The 18401-nt window shown below is 37.3% G+C and overlaps 1 protein-coding gene across 1 annotated transcript in view; it reads left to right on the top strand.

Moving 5' to 3' along the window:
- CRPPA (CDP-L-ribitol pyrophosphorylase A) overlaps positions 1-18401 on the top strand; it is a 301401-nt gene that overhangs the window by 35266 nt on the left and 247734 nt on the right. The window contains exon 3 of the mRNA XM_047695505.1: positions 2920-3069. Within this exon, the coding sequence (XP_047551461.1) occupies positions 2920-3069 (150 nt within the window). The remainder of the gene's footprint in view (positions 1-2919; positions 3070-18401) is intronic.

The raw sequence follows: 18401 nt of genomic DNA, 5'->3' as shown, positions 1-18401 counted from the left end.
ACTGTATCCTGTGACTTTGCTGATCTGTTTCAGTGAAGTCGTTTTCTCCTCCTACCCAGTGAAGTCTCCACAGTCCCTCACAGAGGGTGTAATCTTGGTCATGAATGTAGCCAGGTTGGAATGAAAGTAGTTTAGTAGGGTTCCTTTTGTCTTTCTTAGTCTCTTACTGTTTCTGATATCCCACTTAACTGATAAACTGTATTCATTGCCTGCAAATTGCTTTCTTTTCTTTTTTCTCTTCCCTTCCTTCCTTCCTTCCTTCCTTCCTTAACAATGCCTGAGGTATAAAATGCTCTATACTCTGATTCAATTAAACTTTGGTTCCATTGCAAGGATAGTTTTTGAGGCCAGTATTGGAAGTTTGCTCTGATTCCATGGGGTTGTTGTTACTTGTCTCTTTCTGCGGTTCTCCCTGGTAAACTAGCTTGCCAGCGGTTGAGGTTTTTGCTGTTTCATAGCTACCATCTTCCTCTTAATTGCCTAGCATGATAGTCTCTGTTTCTTCTGCCAGGGTACTTCGATTTAAACTTGGTCATCGTCGGTTACATACAAGGTGAGTTTTCTTTGGGAGATCTTGATAGCTCTGTTCTTGCAGCCTGTCTCTCTCCCTATAAAAAATCACCACACATAGGGGCGCCTGGGTGGCTCAGTGGGTTAAATCCTCTGCCTTCGGCTCAGGTCATGATCTCAGGGTCCTGGGATCGAGCCCCACATGGGGCTCTCTGCTCGGCGGGGAGCCTGCTTCCTCCTCTCTCTCTGCCTGCCTCTCTGCCAACTTGTGATCTCTATCTGTCAAATAAATAAATAAAATCTTTAAAAAAAAAAAAATCACCACACCGCTGCTTGGTGAGGCATGATGTCTTGTTTTTCTAGGTGACACTCCTACTTCATGAGCAGGGTGGTCCGTGGAGACATTTGAGGACTCTAACCTTTTGTTATGCTTCTGGTGAAAACCTCTGCCCTATGTGAGATTGGTTGTTAAGGGTGTTCAGGGCCCAGGATTCATTCTGTGCTTACTATGACTGGGATAGATACTCCACTTGGGAGTGGAGCCTATGTAGTGGGAAGGGAGTCTCCAGTCTCTTGTCCACAGTTGGCTTTAATTTTAGCCTCTGTGACCTGGAGCTGAGTGGTAGTGGGAGAGGAAGGCCCCATCTTTTCAAGCCGTATCTACTCCTAGTGGAATTTCTGTCACACTGAGCTGGATGGATGATTAAGGAAGAAATAGATTGTGGCTTGAGTACCACAAGCACTATTTTTACCAAGATTTAGTTGATATTCTTTTTTTTTTTTTTAAAGATTTTTATTTATTCACTTGACAGATAGAGATCATAAGTAGGCAGAGAAGCAGGCAGAGAGAGGAGGAAGCAGGCTCCCTGCTGAGCAGAGAGCCCGACTTGGGGCTTGATTCCAGGACCCCGGGATCACGACCTGAGCCAAAGGCCTTAACCCACCGAGTCACCCAGGTGCCCCGAGATTTAGTTGATATTCTTGAAAAATGTTTTATCTGCTGCATGCCCTTCAAGGATTTTAAATGGTTATTTTAAAATATTTAAGTATAAAATATTAAGTATGAATAAGTATTTAAAATATTTTTCACTAATTCCTTTGCTGGAGAGAGTCTGCTCAAGTCCTCATGCTGACATTTTGTGACTCATTCTCTCTTTCAAATAGATTTGCTTCATGGCTTGGTATAGAATTCCAGTATTATGTATATATAGTTGCAATATAAATAGAACTTTTCCCTTAAAAGCTATGTGTGTGTGTGTGTGTGTGTGTGTGTGTATGCATGCAAGTCTGTTTCTTTTAACTTCTATTGATATGTGTCAGACTTGACCAATTAGGTTTTCTCCTTATTTATCTTTCGCCTACTTGGACATCTCTCCCTTCCTGTCAGCCCTGGCTATCTCCTCATTTTTGCTTTTATTTCTAGGCTCCAAACTCCTACTTGAGTCACTGGAAATGGTGACAGTTTATAAACTGTCTACTTGGCTCACATATTAGCTTTGATTTTCAGCCAGTTGCTGGGATTTTACAAGCTAGTTTATGGGCTGTCTATCTTGCACAGGTACTGGTGTTCTTCAGACCAAATTGGCTGTGGCTCATTGATTTGATGTGCTGTAATACCTATGTGTTTGTTACATGGAAGATAAGAACTTTTGGAGGAGGTTCCTTAATGGCCTACCACAGGAACTGTATTTTAAAGCTGCTTCTCCAAAGCAGTTGTCTGGTAATGACCTTCCAGACTACAATGAAACACTGCTAAAGATGACGGGGATAAATCATCAGGTATCAAGGTGCCTTTCTGTTTTGTTTAGATGCATCTATAAAGGAGACAGCTTTTATCAGAGCAATTGAAATCAGTGGTTACTTTATCTGAGGGAATGTTGCTCTGAGAAGGTTTGAAAGGAATGGTTTTTTATAGGAATTAGACATAAATTTGTTGTTAATTAGGCTTAGTCTCATTTTGGGGATCTTAGGGAAGAGTGATCTTTTTCCTTAATTATCTGTGTTGAAAGTAAAACTTTTGAAGTCACACTAATACATACTGATGTGTAATCCATGTCCATTTTTTGCACAGTAACTCTTCCTTCACCCTTCTGCCTTCATGGAATACCCACTTGGATCTCACCATTCTGATCTAGTATTAGATTTCAGTGTCCACTGACCAAAAGGATTTGTGAACCTATAATGGAAAAAAAATCTCTATCTCTTATATAGAACTGTAATATTAAGAAAGAGGGTTTTGATTGTGAAATACTGATTTATGAACCAAATCAACTCTTGTTCAAATATTTTCTTGAGGTTATTTGTTCAACCCAGGAATAAAATCTCCTCAAAATGAGAGAGTTCTGTGTTTGACTTTGAAATTTGCTCCAGGTGAAATAAATGTTAACTGGATCTCTGTTTGTTCTTCAGGCAGCAGGAGCAGTTCGACCTCTTGTATCTACAGTAATCAGTCCCTCTGCAGATGGTCGCTTAGACCATTCACTAGAACGTGCCAGACACCGAGCAAGTGAAATGCCACAGGCTTTTCTGTTTGATGTGATCTATGAAGCATATCAGCAGGTAAGAATCCTGGTTTCTGAAAATGGCTGTGTGGGGGGTCTGCAAGAATATTCCCCTTTCTGGGAATTTGCTGGAAGATACCACGTATAGTTGGACTCAAGTTAAAAACGCTAACAGTGAAGTAGAGAGGATTCACAGCTGAGTCATAGGAGAAGCACATGCAGAGTCTGGGAGAATCCATGTGTCCTCTTGCTTAGGTTCTTGGCTTCCCTTGAAGGGTCACACAAAGCATCTTCTCTCCCACCAGCTATGAAAATTCAGCAGCATGTGGGTGATGGTTCTCACCAGGGAAGCCCATTAGAGACTAGTGTTCGGGGTATGACGTGGGGTTGGTCATAGGCATCCCCTGTCTTAGCATCTACAACAATTTCAGATTCCTGGAAGGAAAGCAGGTGTCTAACAGTATTAGTGTTGTTTATGCAAATAGTACGAGCATAGTGAACCACACTTACTGTTCACTGAGAAAACTGTATGAGCCAATTTCCCATATCTAGGTGGAAGGGTAGTCTTTCTAACCATTTAAGGCCTGTATGGTAAGTTACCTGCACAGCTATAGATACCTTTAACATTTGAGTTCACAAACCAGCTTCTTTTAAAATCTCACATAATCACTTCGTGTTTAGATTACCTAGTAATTTTTTTCCCCTCATGTTCTAAAAATGCTTTGGGACCTTTTACTGACATTTATTGCATATTTATGGTTTAAATAGTTACTGGTTATTAGGCATTATGCTTGTCAGAAACTTGCCAATGAAATAAGTTAGAACTAACTGACTGTTTAAGCTGATGTTAATCAGTGAAGAGTTTGGAACAGACGGATTTGTACGAACGTGAAGGTAGTGGTAATAAGAATATTGACATTTATAATAAAATAATGCCTCTTACTTTGGATAGAAGGTGGTCACATCCATAATAAATTGACTCAATCTTAATTGGTTAGTTTTCAAATGAGATGATATAAATAGAAACCATTTTAATGGTATGAGTAGTTTGCACAGTTTACACTGTTTTCTTAAAATAATGAATTTGGTGTATTGGAATTTACCTGTATATGGTCATAATTATATCAATGTTAAGCTATCATAAATATTTTTAAATTTTATTTTATTTAAATTCAATTAACCTATAGTGTATTACTAGTTTTAGAGGTAGAGTGCAGTGATTCGTCAGTTGGATATCACAATCGGTGCTGATTATATCACATGCCCTCCTTTAAGGCTCCAATTATTTATTTAAATACTGTATTTTATAGCCTAAATGTTGCAGAGTTAGACAATATCTACTTTATTGCCTGAAATTATTCATCCTTAAACATCTGAAGTTACCACCTCCCATTCTTCTTAATATATTTTAGAAGAGAAATTGAATATAATCTCATGTTCTGCATATCAGAGAAACATTTTCCCACAGTTTTTGCTGGAGAATTAAGTGCTAATGCACTGAGGTACTGGTTCTCAAAGTGTGGTTCCCAGAGAGCATCGGTGTGCTTTGGAACTTGTTAGAAGGCTCCACCTCAGACTGGCTTAATTAGAAGCTATGGGTATGGGCCCCAGTAATTGTGTCTCAGCAGACATCTCTGCCATGGGATCCTAATGCATACTGCAGTTTGGAAACCACCACCCTAAGACATTCACTGTACGTAACTAATTAAACATTCTTCTACTGCATTCTAGGGAGAATTAAAAAAATAGTAATATGATGATAATTATCTGTGTTCTATGGCTCAGATGAGGACTTCTTAATTATAGGATTGTTTTTGAAGGTTTTGCTATAAGATCTTTATTTAACTTTTTCCCCCAAGGTTTTATTAAAATTCCAGCTAGTTAACACCATGCATTGTTAGTTTTAGGTGTAGAACTTGGTGATTCACCATTTATATAGAACACCCGATGTTCATCACAGCAATTGCCTTTCTTTAATACCCCTCATCTATTTAACACCCCACTCAACCCCACCCCCAGTAATCCTCAGTTTGTTCTATATAGTTATAAGTCTGTTTCTTGCTTTGCCTCTTTTTGTTCCCCCATGTTCATTTGTTTCTTAAGTTCCACCTATGAGTAAATTCATGCTATTTGTCCTTCTCTGACTTGACTTCACATAATACTCTAGCTCCACCCATGTCATTGCAAATGGCAAGATTTCATTTTTTATGGGTAATATACCGTTGTATACATATACTACATATTCTTTATCCATCAGTTGTTGGACTTTTTGGGCTCTTTGCATAATTTGGCTATTGTAGATAATGCTGCTATAAGCAGTGGGCTGCATGTATTCCTCTGAATGAGTATTTTTGTATATCTTTGGGTGATTACTTAGTAGTGCAAATGCTGGATCATAGGTTATTTCTGTTAACATTTGAGGAACCTCCATACATTGTCCAGAGTGGCTGCACCAGTTGCATTCCCGCCAACAGTGTAAGAGGGCTCCCCTTTCTCCGTATCCTCTCCAACAACTGTTGTTTCCTATGTTGTTAATTTTAGCCGTTCTGACAGGTGTGAGGTGATGTCTCATGGTAGTTTTGATTAGTATTTCTCTGATGTTGAGCATCTTTTCATGTGTCTATTAGACATCAATAGACATCTTTGCAGCAGTGTCTACTGATGTCTTTTGCCCATTTTTGAACTGGATTATTTGTGTTTTTTTTGTTTTGTTTTGTTTGCATGTTGAGTTTGGTAAGTTCTTAATAGATCTTGGATACTAACCCTTCCTCCAGTATGTCACTGGCAAATATATTCTCCCGTTCTGTAGGGTGACTTTTAGTTTGGTTGACTGTTTCCTTTGTGGTGCAGAAGATTTTTATTTTGATGAAGTCCCAATGGCTTACTTTTGCTTTTGTTTCCCTTGCCTCAGGAGACCTATCTAGTAAGAAATTGCTATGGTCCAGGTTAGAGAGGTTACTGCCTGTGTTCTCCTCCAGGATTTTGATGCCTTCCTTTCTCATGTTTATGTCTTTCATCCATTTTGAATTTATTTTCATGTATGGTATAAGAAAGGGGTGCAGTTTCATCCTTTTGCATGCTGCTGTTTAGTTTTCCCAGCAAAACACTATTTGTTTAAGAGACTGTCTTTTTTTCCATTGGATATTCTTTCTTGCTTTGTTGAAGATTAATGTTCATATAGCTGTGGGTTTCCTTCTGAGTTTTCCATTCTGTTCCATTGATCTATGGGTCTGTTCTTGTGGCAGTAACATACTGTCCAATGACTACATCTTTGTAATAGAACATGAAGTCCAGAATTGTGATGCCTTCAGCTTTGCTTTTCTCTTTCAAGATTTCTTTGACTATTTGGGATCTTTTGTGGTCTGATACAAATTTTAAGACTATCTTCTAGCTCTGAAAAATGCTTGTGATACTAGGATAAGGATTGCATTAAATGTGTAGATTGCTTTGGGTAGTGTGGACATTTTAACAATATTTTTCAATCCATGGGAATGGAATATCTTTTCATTTCTTGACTTTCTTTCATCAGTGTTTTACTGTTTAAGAGTACAGATCTTTTATCTCTTGGTTAGCTTTATTCTTACATATCTTACAGTTTTTGGTGTAATTGTAAATGGAACCAGTTCTTTCATTTCTCTTCCTGCTACTTCATTATTGGTGTATAGGAATGCAGTAGATTTCTGTGCATTGATTTGTATCTTGTGACTATAATGAATTTGTGTATAAGGTCTAGCAGTTTTTTGTGGAGTCTTTCCCATTTTCCATATAGAGTATCGTGTTATCTGCAAATAGTGGAAGTTTGACTTCTTCCTTGTCGATTGGATGCCTTTTATTTCTTTTTGTCTGATTTCTAAGGCTAGGACTTCGAGTATTATGTTAACTGTGGTAAGAGTAGATATTCCTGTCTTGGTCCTGACCATAGAGGAAAATCTCTGGTTTTCCCCAGTGGCGATGATAGTACCTGTGGATTTTTAACATGTCGTCTTTATAATGTTGAGGTATGTTCTCTCTAGCCCTCCTTTGTTGAGGGTTTTTATTATGAATGGATGTTGTACATTGTCAAATGCTTTCTTCATCTACTGAGAGGATCATCTGGTTCTTATCCTTTTATTAATGTGGTGGATCACGTTGATTGATTTTGGAATACTCAACCACACTTGCAACCAAGGAATAAGTCCCACTTGCTTGTGGTGCATGATTCTTTTAATGTACTGTTGGATTTGATTTGTTAGTATTTTGAGAACTTTTTCATCAATATTCATTTAGGGATATTGGCCTGTAGTTCTATTTTAGTGGAGTCTTTGGTTTTGGAATGAGGGTAGTGCTGGCCACATAGAATGAGTTTGGAAGTCTTCCTTCCATTTCTGTTTTTTGTGTAACAGTTTGAGGAGTCTTTAAGTGTTTGGTAGAATTCCCCTGGGAAGCCATCTGGCCATGGACTTTTGTTTGTTGGGAGATTTTTGATTACTGATTCAATTTCTTTGCTGGTTATAGGCCTGTTCAGATTTTCTATTTCTTGCTGTTTCAGTTTTGGTAGTTTTTGTTTCTAGGAATTTACCCATTTCTTCCAGATTGTCCAATTTGTTGGCATATAATTTTTCATACTATCCTCTTATAATTGTTTGTATTACTGGGGTGTTGGTTGTTATTTCTTCTCTCTCATTTGTGATTTTACTTGGGTCCTTTCTCTTTTCTTTTTGATAAGTCTGGCTAGGGTTTTTATCAATTTTAATAGTTTTTTCAAAGAACCAGCCCCTGGATTCATTGATCGGTTCTTTTGTTTCTATATCACTAATTTCTGCTCTAATCTTTATTATTTTTCTCCCTCTGCCAGCTTTAGGCTTCATTAGTTCTTTTTCTAGCTCCTTCAGATGTATGGTTGTGGTTTGAGATTTTTCTTGTTTGTTGAAGTAGGCCTGTATTGCTATATACTTTACTCCTAGGGTTGCTTTTGTTGTGTCTCAAAGATATTGGACTGTTGTCTTTTAATTCTCATTTGTTACCATGGGTTTTTTTTTTTTTTTTCATTCTGTTTCCTGGTTAACCTGTTCATTCTTCAGTAGCATGTTGTTTAACCTTCATGTATTTGTAGTCTTTCCAAATTTTTCCTAGCGTTTGACGTGAAGTTTCATGGCATTTTGGTCAGAGAAGATGCATGGTTATGGTCTTAATATTTTTGTATTTTGAGCTCTGATTTATGACCTAGTATGTAATCTGTTCTGGAGAATGTTCTATGTGTACCTGAACAGAATGTGTGTTCTGCTGCTTTGGGATGAAATGTTCTGAATGTATGAAGTTCATCTGGTCCAGTGCATCATTCAAACCCATTGTTTCCTTGTTGATTTTCTGCTTAGGAAACCTGTCCATTAATGTGAGCTATTAAAGTCTCCTAGGATTATTATATTATTAATGAGTTCTTTTATGTTTGTTATTGTTTTATGTATTGTTTATATATTTGCTTGTTGGGGCCATAAATATTTACAATTGTTAGATCTGCTTGTTGGATAGTCCCCTTTATTATGATACAGTGTCTGTTTTCCTCTTTTGTTAGAGTCTCTGGTTTAAAATCTACTTTCTCTGATATAAATATGGCTACTTGGGTATTCTTTTGACATCCATTAGCCTGATAAATTGTTCTCCATCCACCCACTCTCATTCTGCAGGTATCTTCAGGTCTAAAATGAGTCTTGGGTAGACAGCAAATAGATGGGTCTTGTGTTTCTTTTTTTTTAATCCATTCTGACACCATCTATCTTTTGATTGGAAAGCTTAGGCTGTTTACATTAAGAATAATTACTGATCAGTATTTAATGCCATTTAATATTTGTTTTATCATTGTTTCTGGACATTTTCTCTGTTCCTTTCTATTGTTTGTCAGTTTTGGTCTTTGTTTCCCACTCACAGTCCCCTTTAGTACTTCTTGCAGGGCTGGTTTACTGTTTATGAATTCCTTTAGTTTTTGTTTGTCTGGGAAAGTTATTATCTCTCCTTGTATTCTAAATGTAACTGTGCCGGATAGAATATCCTTGGCTGTGGATTTTTCCCATGCAAGCTGTTGAATATATAGCATGCCACTCCCTTCTGGTTTGCCAAGTTTCTGTGTAGAGATCTGTGGGTAACCTTATGGGTCTTTCATTGTAAGTTAGGGACTTCTTTTGTCTTGCTGTGTTTAGGATTTTTGTCTTTATTACTATATTTTGCAAATTTAACTACAATATGTCTTGGTGTTGGCCTGCTTTTGTTGATTTTGCTGGGAATTTTCTGTGTCTCCTGGATTGGGATATGTTTCCTGCCCCAGATTAGGGAAGTTTTCAGGTATTATTCCTCAAGTAAATTTTCTGCTCCCTTTATCCTCTCTTCTTCTTCTGGAGCTCCTGTTATAGGAATGTTAATCTGTTTGATGGAGTCACTGAGTTCCCTAAGTCTATTCTCATGATCCATAGTTATTCTTTCTCTTTTTTGTTTAGCTTCATTATTTTCCACTATACTGCCTTCTATGTCACTTACTCATTCCTCTGCTTCTTCCATCCTTGCAGTTGTTACGTCTACTCTGTTTTGAATCCCAGTTACTGCTTTTTTCATTTCTGACTGGTTGTTTTTTAGCTCTTTATTTCTGTGAATAAAGGCCTCCTGAAGCCTTACATGTTTTTCTCAAGCCTGGCAAGTATCCTTATGACTATTGATTTAAATTCTTCATCGGGTGTATTACTTGTATCTCTTTTGATTAGATCTCTGGCCCTTTTTCTTCTTCATTCTTTTAGGATAGATTCCTCAGTCTTGGCACTTGGTCTAAGTCTCAGTCATCTTCTCTGTGACAAAAAAGCCTGTTATATTTCCTGCTCCTGAGACACCTCTCAGGAGGTGGTATAGTGTCTAGGACCTGTTACTTCAGGAAATGTCCCTGGTGTGTGCCACATGCACTCTGCTGTTGTGCTTTGCTTCTCTATTCTTTAGGCCACTTGTCTGCAGAGGCTCTCCTTGCCTGGAGTGGGCAGTGTTTAATCCTTGGTGTGAATGTGGAATTTTAACTAGGTGTGCTCTGGTTTGCTTGTTAAATGAGACGTGATGGTGCTTCTGCTAATTATGAAGCTTTGTAGAACTCTGTGGTCAGAAGACCGGGCCTATGTGGGGATTTCTGCTGATCTTGTGAGGAAGGGGCCTGCTGCACTTGGACTCAGGCATGTTTCCTTGAGAAAAGTAGAACAGCAGAGTGGTTTTGCTGTAAGTTCTTAAGAAAATGGACAAAAGTGAACACAAGGACTCTTAAATACTTCAAATAATTTGCTCTTGGGTTTATATAATATACATGTTTTGATTTTCACAAGCTAATAAAACAATACTTGAACACTTGGGGAGAAAGTGAAAGTGAAAAAAAAAAAGGCCATACTTAAAGTTATAAAAGAAATACCTGGGGCACCTGGGTGGCTCAGTTGTTAAGCATCTGCCTGCAGCTCAGATCATGATCTCAGCCAGAGTCTTGGGGTCAAGCCCCACGTAGGACTCCCTGTTCAGCGGAGAGTCTGCTTTTCCCTTTCCCTGTGCCTGCCACTCTGCCTGCTTGTGCTCTCTGTCAAATAAATAAATAAAATCTTAAGAAAAAAAAAATGAAAGAAAGAAATAACTCCCGCCCCACCCCCCAAAAAACAAACCAATCCTGATTTTGATCAAAATGAGTAGGTTTTAACATGAAATCACTACAGAGAAAGCAAAAACCCACCGTAGAACTCCTATATAAGTTAACTGATTAAAGATGAACATTTTGAACTGTTTTTCAACTTCTGATATATTTTGTGGAAATGTATTAGTAAACATTGAATATATATTTGGTACTGGGATGCAATATTGACTAAATAGACGTTTATGAATATTTTTATTTCAAACATACCTTATTATAGCTGAAAAAATGAATAAATTTTCAAGATTATTTCCCAGCACCTTTTTTTTTTTTTTTTTTTTTTTGGTAGAGAGTCCTTCCCCATTGTGTAGTCTGGCTTTTTCTTCAAAAATTGACCATATATACCTGGTTTTATTTTTAGGCTGTCTGTATGTATTTGCTTTTATGCCAGTACCATACTGTTGATTACTATAGCTTTGTAATACAATTTTAAATCAGGAAGTATATTACCTATGGCTTTGTTCTTAAGATTGCTTTGGCTGTTCAGAGTCTTTTGTGGTTCTGTGCAGATTTTCAGGATTGTTACTATTTCTATAAAAACTGCCATTGGAATTCCGATAAGTGATCTATCAAATCAGTGTAATCCTTTAGATTATATACATATTTTAACAATAATCCTACTAATACATGAACACAGAATATTTTAACATCTGTTTTCAAATTCTTTCATTAATGTCTTAACGTTTTTGGTGTACAAATATTTTACCTTTTTGGTTCAATTTATTTCCGAGCATTTTATATTTGATACTGTAAATTTTTTTTTTTAAGATTTTATTTATTTATTTGACAGAGAGAGATCACAAGTAGACAGGCAGGCAGAGAGAGAGAGAGAGAGAGGGAAGCAGGCTCCCCGCTGAGCAGAGAGCCCAACGTGGGCCTCGATCCCAGGACCCTGAGATCATGACCTGAGCCGAAGGCAGCGGCTTAACCCACTGAGCCACCCAGGTGCCCTGTAAATTTTTTTTTAATTGAGATAATTTCTAACAGGAAAAATTGATTGTGATTTTTGTAAATATAGTTTCACTGAGTTTGCTCAGTTTTTTTGGAGTCTTAGGTTTCTTTATATAGTACCTACAAAGATTATCAGTTTTCCTTCTCCAGTTTGGATGCCCTATTTCTCTTGCCTACACTTGGCTCGGCCTTTGAATACTACATTGAGTAGAAGTGGCAAGATTGTGGGTATCCTTGTTTTGTTCCTCAATTTTGGAGGGAAAGCTTTCAAATCATGACAGTATGTTGTTAGCTGTGGGCTGATCATATATTGGCTTATGTTATGTTGAGGTAGGTTCCCTGTACACCTACTTTGAGACTTTTGAATTTTGTCAAATGCTTTTTCTGTGTCTATTGAGAGGATCATGTTTTGTATTTTTATCCTTAATTTTCTTAATATGTTATACAACACAGAACCATTCTTGTCTTTATGGGATAAGTCTCCCTCAGCCATGGGTATATGATACTTTTATGGATTGTTGAACTTGGTTTGCTAATAGTTGGAGGATTTTTGCATTTGTGTTCATCAGGATATTGGTGTGTAATTTTCTCCTAAAGTCCTTGTTTAGTTTTGATATGAAGGTAATGCTGGCCTTATAAAATAAGATTGGAGATATTCTCTCCTGTTTTTTTTAGAGTTTGAGAAGGATGGGCATTAATCATTTAAGTATTTAATAAAATAATCCACTGAAGCCATCTGGTTTTGGACTTGGATTTGCGATCCTTTTGATTACTGATGGATTCTCCTTACTGAAAATCATTGTTAAGATTTTCTGTTTCTGAGGCACCTGGGTGGCTCAGTGGGTTAAAGCCTCTGTTTTCGGCTCAGGTCATGATCCCTGGGTGCTGGGATCGAGCCTCGCATCGCATCGGGCTCTCTGCTCAGCAGGGAGCCTGCTTCCTCCTCTCTCTCTGCCTGCCTCTCTGCCTACTTGTGATCTCCATCTGTCAAATAAATAAAATCTTTAAAAAACAAAAGATTTTCTGTTTCTGATTCAGTCATGCATAAATTCCTAGGAATATATAACCTACCATTTCTTTTAGGTTGTACCATTTATTGGCATATAATTGTTCAAGGCGATGATCCATAGTCGTGTTATCATTTAACAGTTTTAGGTTATTTTGCTTACAATTGAGACTTCTCTTTTCTTGATAAGTGTAGTTAAAGGTTTTATATTCTACTTATTTTTTTTTAAAAAAACAGTTCTTGAATTGATCTTTTCTATTGTCTCTGTACTCTATTTCACTTACTTCTATTCTGATCTGTGTTATTCCTTCAAATGTTGAGCTTACTCTGTTTCTCTTTCCTTGAGGTATAAAGTTAAGTAGTTATTCTTGTTTCCTTTCTAAAAAAATTTTTATTCTTGTTTTTTAATGTAGGAACTTAGAATTGGTTTTGCTATACTCCCTAAGTTGTATTTTGAAAAATGACTGCACTTGCTGTGGGACTCATGAATGCGTGCCCTGTTGGCTATCAGAGCTTCTAGATGTTTTGGGGCTCCATATGAAGGAGCTGAAAAATTTTGGGCATCCAGATATGTGTACAAGCTTCTTCCATGGAGATTCTGGTGACTATTTTATTGTTGGAGCAGTCCAGAGGGTGGGAGTGAGGGAAATGTCTACTGGCTTCCCAGTCTACAGAAAACAGTAGGCAGTCTGTAGGTGTGCTATATTAGAAGTCAGATCGTCCTTAGGCACAACTGGTAAAGTTTGCAGTTAATTCTTATCTTCCATCTTCCTTGAAATGAGTCCTTCCCTTCTCTGTTTTTTGTTTGATACTGATGGGGTTAACTGCAGTTGGTGCTTACCTGTACATGCCTGTTTAAAAAACAGCTGTTCAGTTTGCTACAGTGTAGTGTTCTGGGTCTTGTGACCACAAGCTTAGTAGTTGTTCAGAGTTCAATGTCTCAGGATACTGTCTGTCAGATGGGGTCTTAAAGATGTGTGATAAAAACCCTTGCTCATTAGGGAGAAGCTGTGAGTTGGGAGTATCCCCCCGATTGTATGATGCTTTGTTGGGTTGGGAATGATTTAGGGTTAGTTTCCAACTTTTCTGACTCCTTTGATGTAAGCATTTTTCTTACTTGACCGCTGTGTAGAAGTCACTCAGCTGCATTCTAGATAGCTTTCAAAAGACATTGCTTCTGGTGTGGCTGTACATTTGGTACGTCTGTGGGAGGAGGGAAATTCAGGAGTTTATTTTGCTGTCCTGTTTGACTCCGTCTGTGAGGATTGCACCCTAATGGGGGAGAGTCTGATCTTTCTGCCTTCCTCTTAAAAGACTCTTAGTGACTATGTCAGGCCCACAATGGTAATCCATAATAATCTCCCCATCTCACAATCATTAATTGAATCATACCTGCAAAGTCCCTTTGACATATAAATTACTGTACTCAGATTCTGGGAAAGAGGACACAGACATCTTGGAGGGGCCTTATTAATTCTACTACAGGAGATAAGGAGGACAGAAGAGAGGTTGGCCATAGGGTAATGTCATAGAAGCCTTGTGAAGAACATGTTTCAAAATTGAGCATTTGCAGTAAATGCTGCATATTGATTGGTTTAAAAAATAGAACTGATTACAAGTAATGGCAGTGTGAGCTTACCACTGTGGGATGACAGTGGTGAATAGGGAAGCCTGTGTGGATTTGGTTTACTAGAGAAAAGGAGGGCCTCCCTTTGGAGAAGCTTCCATGAGTATTGAGCAGAGATATGGACAGGGTGGGTGAAGGAGGTTATATATAAATTAAAACAGAGGAGGGGCGGCTGGGTGCTCAGTGGGTTAAAGCTTCTGCCTTCGGCTCAGGTCGTGGTCCCAGGGTCCTGGGATCGAGCCCTGCATCGGGCTCTCTGCTCGGCAGGTAGCCTGCTTCCCCCCTCTCTCTGCTTGCCTCTCTGCCTACTTGTGATCTCTGTCTGTCAAATAAATAAATAAAATCTTTAAAAAAAGTTAAAACAGAGGATATAACAAACTGATATTCTGACGGAATGATTTAGAAGAGGGACGCAAAAAGTGAAGCCATATTGAGAGGTGATAGGGTATAATGTATTAATGGTTTGGAGTTGATCTTTACTAGGAAAATGGGTAGTTTATACACAGGGACAGGAAGGAATACTATGTGTATAAAGTTGAAAATAGATATAGTGAGAGGGTGTGAAGTTTGTCTACTCTTTTATTATTCTGATAGAGGAAGTAAATCATCAGCTGACAGGGAGGTAGGTGAGATGTGAAGGCTTAAGGAAAGAGAAGGTTGGGAATGCTAATTATTTGCTTTTATTCTTTTCTATCTAGCATAAAATAAAAAAAAAAAATTGTCCCAAGGGGAAAACAAATAGATCTGTTTTCCAGGGCTATTTCTGGGTATTTCTGGAATAGTGATTAAAAACTTGCCTTAAAAAATGTAGAAAACCTTTTTTTATCCAGGGTTTAATTTGTCTTTGTGGAACTCATATAGAAAATGTATAATATTGTCCTTTTATGGGGAGTTTAGTAAAAATTGGGCTGTTGTTACTAAAGTGATATAAAATTCAAACATGTAGAAGAAACACCTCTTAGTAGGATATGAAAAAAGTGGGAAATGTGAAGGTTGAGGTTATAGATGACTTTCCCAATTAAATGATACTGAGAGGCCGTAGGTGTCAAGATGATATTGTGTATTTCACCTGCTGGGCTATTAATTCCACCCCCTCCCCCATTTCTGCAGTCTGCTCTCCTTCCTTCTCTCATTTGAGTTTCCTCCTTTCTGGAACTTGACTTTCTTCCTATCTTGTTACATATCTTTTAGATAATGCCTAAATTATTACTTAGGGAACCTTTTCCTGTCTCCCTCACTCCCATACCCCCAAATAGATTAGGCCAGCTCCCTACAAGTTTCCTAGTGCCCTGTTCTGTTTTGTTTTTTTCCCCCCTGATCAAAATTAAAATGGAAAAATTACCTGGGAATTGGCATATAAAATGTTTAACTCCCCTGCTAGATTGGGTCCTGGGCAGTTATCTGAGTTGATAGCACCTTGCCTGGTATATTAGTCCCAAGTAAGTATTGGTTGAATGGAAAGGATATCCCAGAGTGTATGTGTATATAAATACACAATAAAAGTCTATTTAGTGGTTCTTCTAGACCACTTAGTCGAGATATGAACAATGTTTCCACTGTTGATTGATGTCCCTGTGCAAATGGCACCTCCTAAGAAGCCTTCACTGATAAACTCATGTAAAATAACCTTCTTTATCATATACCTTGATTCTGTTTTACTTTTCTTGATTAGCTACCAGTTTTTTACATAATTGTATTTTTGGTAAGTACTTGTGGCTTCCTGATGATGGTATGTGAGTTCCATGAGTGCAGGATCTTTGTCTTTTAGCACCTGGACAACTTCATGGCTTACACTAAGTTCTTAATACTGTCCAGTGAAAGAATTTCATATACATACCTATGTATATGTAGATAGGTAATATTATGTTGATATTAATGTAAACGATGAGTTGAGATGGAGATAATATATATGTACATACTTCTGTATTTATAAATGCTTCTTGAAACCATTAAAAAATTCATCTGAAAATATGAGAAATATGGGGGAATATTTATGCCTAAATTTGGTGATTGGCAGCATTTTTGTAAATGTGAGCATCTCATGCTATGTTTCTAGAAATCAAATAGCAGACTTTTGTTAGGAACTTTAAAGGTCACCTAAAGTTGTGTTTTTGCAAAATTTAGTGGAACATGAAAGTGCTCATGATTGGATATCGATGGTATAGGATATAAAGTTACATTCTTTACATATGGTACATACTTATACTTATGTCTAAATGTAGGTGTGTGTTAGTATTTAAAATGGAAAAACAAGTCGTACATGTGAATAATGAAATGTGTGTCTGGATTGGTATTAAAGCTCATTAAAAACCTATAGATAGGAGTTAAGATAAATACTTGCATATTTGTTATTTACTTTTCTATGTAACTAGGTGCTTACTCCTTGGTTCTTAAGATCCTAAAATATATTTCTTAGGAATATTTAATGACCCTTAAGATGTTGCTACAGGAAAACTGGTAACTTGAAGAACAAAGAAATTCCGTAGTAAATGATGCTGTCTCCAGGAAAATGATGAAAATTTCAGATTGGTCTAGAGAATTCTCATTAGATAACATGAAATATTTTTGTGCAGCTTTATGAAATAGATTTTCCTCAAAGGAGTTTTCAAACTGCATAAATCCATTTCTTGAGAATTGGTGTAGATCATATTCTGAAATGATATACAAACTGTATTTTAAAATCTCTTTACAGGCCTGGCCTTATTTCTAACAGTCCAGTTTTTAGGTTTTCCGAGAACTTTATTTTGAGAGAATTTTAGAAGGTAATTTGTTCTCATGAATATGTACATACATGAAATGCACAGCAGGACTCAACCAGTGATAGGTGTCCTCTGTGGTAATATGTACTTTTTGGTTTGTATCATAAACTTTACTCAGGAGACAGTTAATATTCAACTATTATAATGGAGATTGAGAAAGCTGTATTATATTAAAAAGTGTTCTTTATCTAGAAAGGTTAAAAACAACGTTAAGGAAAAAAACAAACACTCGATGGGAAAAGAAAATCCTTTTGCTTAAGTCTCTAAGTACAGGATATAATAACCATAAAATTAAGGGAATTTAATAGGAATTTCCTGCTGTAATACATATCTTGTACTCACACCCTACATGCAACAGAATAAATAAGACCTATACCTTACACTAAGTGCTAACAAGTGTGGGCTTTAAATGCTAAGTTGATCAGAAACATATCAAGAAGACAGAATTTTGTTAAGAGTGTTCTTTCTTCATATCCATGGCATTGGAATTTTTGGAAGTTCTACTGCTGTTTTTAGAGTTGCCCATTTGTTCTCCCTTATCTCTAGTGTACCAAAGGAGAGGGCTTTGATGGATGTTGACGTGGGCCTGGATTGAGTTAAGAGGTGGTCTGGAAGAGCCTCAGAATGAAGAGTCTTGGAAGAAACCTCACATTACATGGGGTTTTGAAAGGAAAAGTAGGAAGGGATAAGAAAAGGGTATCAATCGTTTAACAAATGGAAAACTGAGGAAGGGATAGAAATTAAAAGATCCTCAAGGGAACAGTGCACAGAAGAAGAAAATAGGAAGAAAAGTGAATCAGAAGGAAAGGATCTAAACATGAAGCTTGCGGGGTAGGAAGGAACTGACTTGACTGTTCACTGAGAGTAACTGCCTACCATCAGTTTGCCTCATGAGTGTTCACTGTTAACCACAATAGCAAGTTGCATAACTCCATCACTAGTAAAACCATGATCTGTGCAGTGTGTATAGTACTCCAGACAAAGTAAATCCACAATCCTACTGTGTTGGGAGAGTTATCAAACACTGCAAATTCTGCTTCTCCCCATTTGTCTTATTTCTCCTGATTTTTGTTGTTTTTTTTCTCCTTCACACTTTTTTTTTTTTTCTTCTATTAATCCTTCTAGGTAGGCTCATAATGCCTTGTCATTTTTCTGGTCCCATTTTGGGCAGTTTTGGAAGTATTGGACCTGCTTTGAGAAGAATTATCTCCTACATCCAGAAAGTAATTTCTTAGGTGTTACTCTGAAACTAATTTCTCTCCCTTCCTTTTTATGTATGGAGACTATTACATAAATGCTACACAAACTTGCTTTTTTCCTGTATTTCCCTTGATATAAAACTGCTGCATCAAATTTTAATTGGTAAATATCT

The sequence above is a fragment of the Lutra lutra genome, chromosome 11 (genome assembly GCF_902655055.1).
Source record: "Lutra lutra chromosome 11, mLutLut1.2, whole genome shotgun sequence".
In the NCBI taxonomy this organism is placed as follows: Eukaryota; Metazoa; Chordata; class Mammalia; order Carnivora; family Mustelidae; genus Lutra; species Lutra lutra.
The sequence above is the reverse complement of the archived record's forward strand: the minus strand, read 5'-3'. Positions and strand labels throughout refer to the sequence as shown.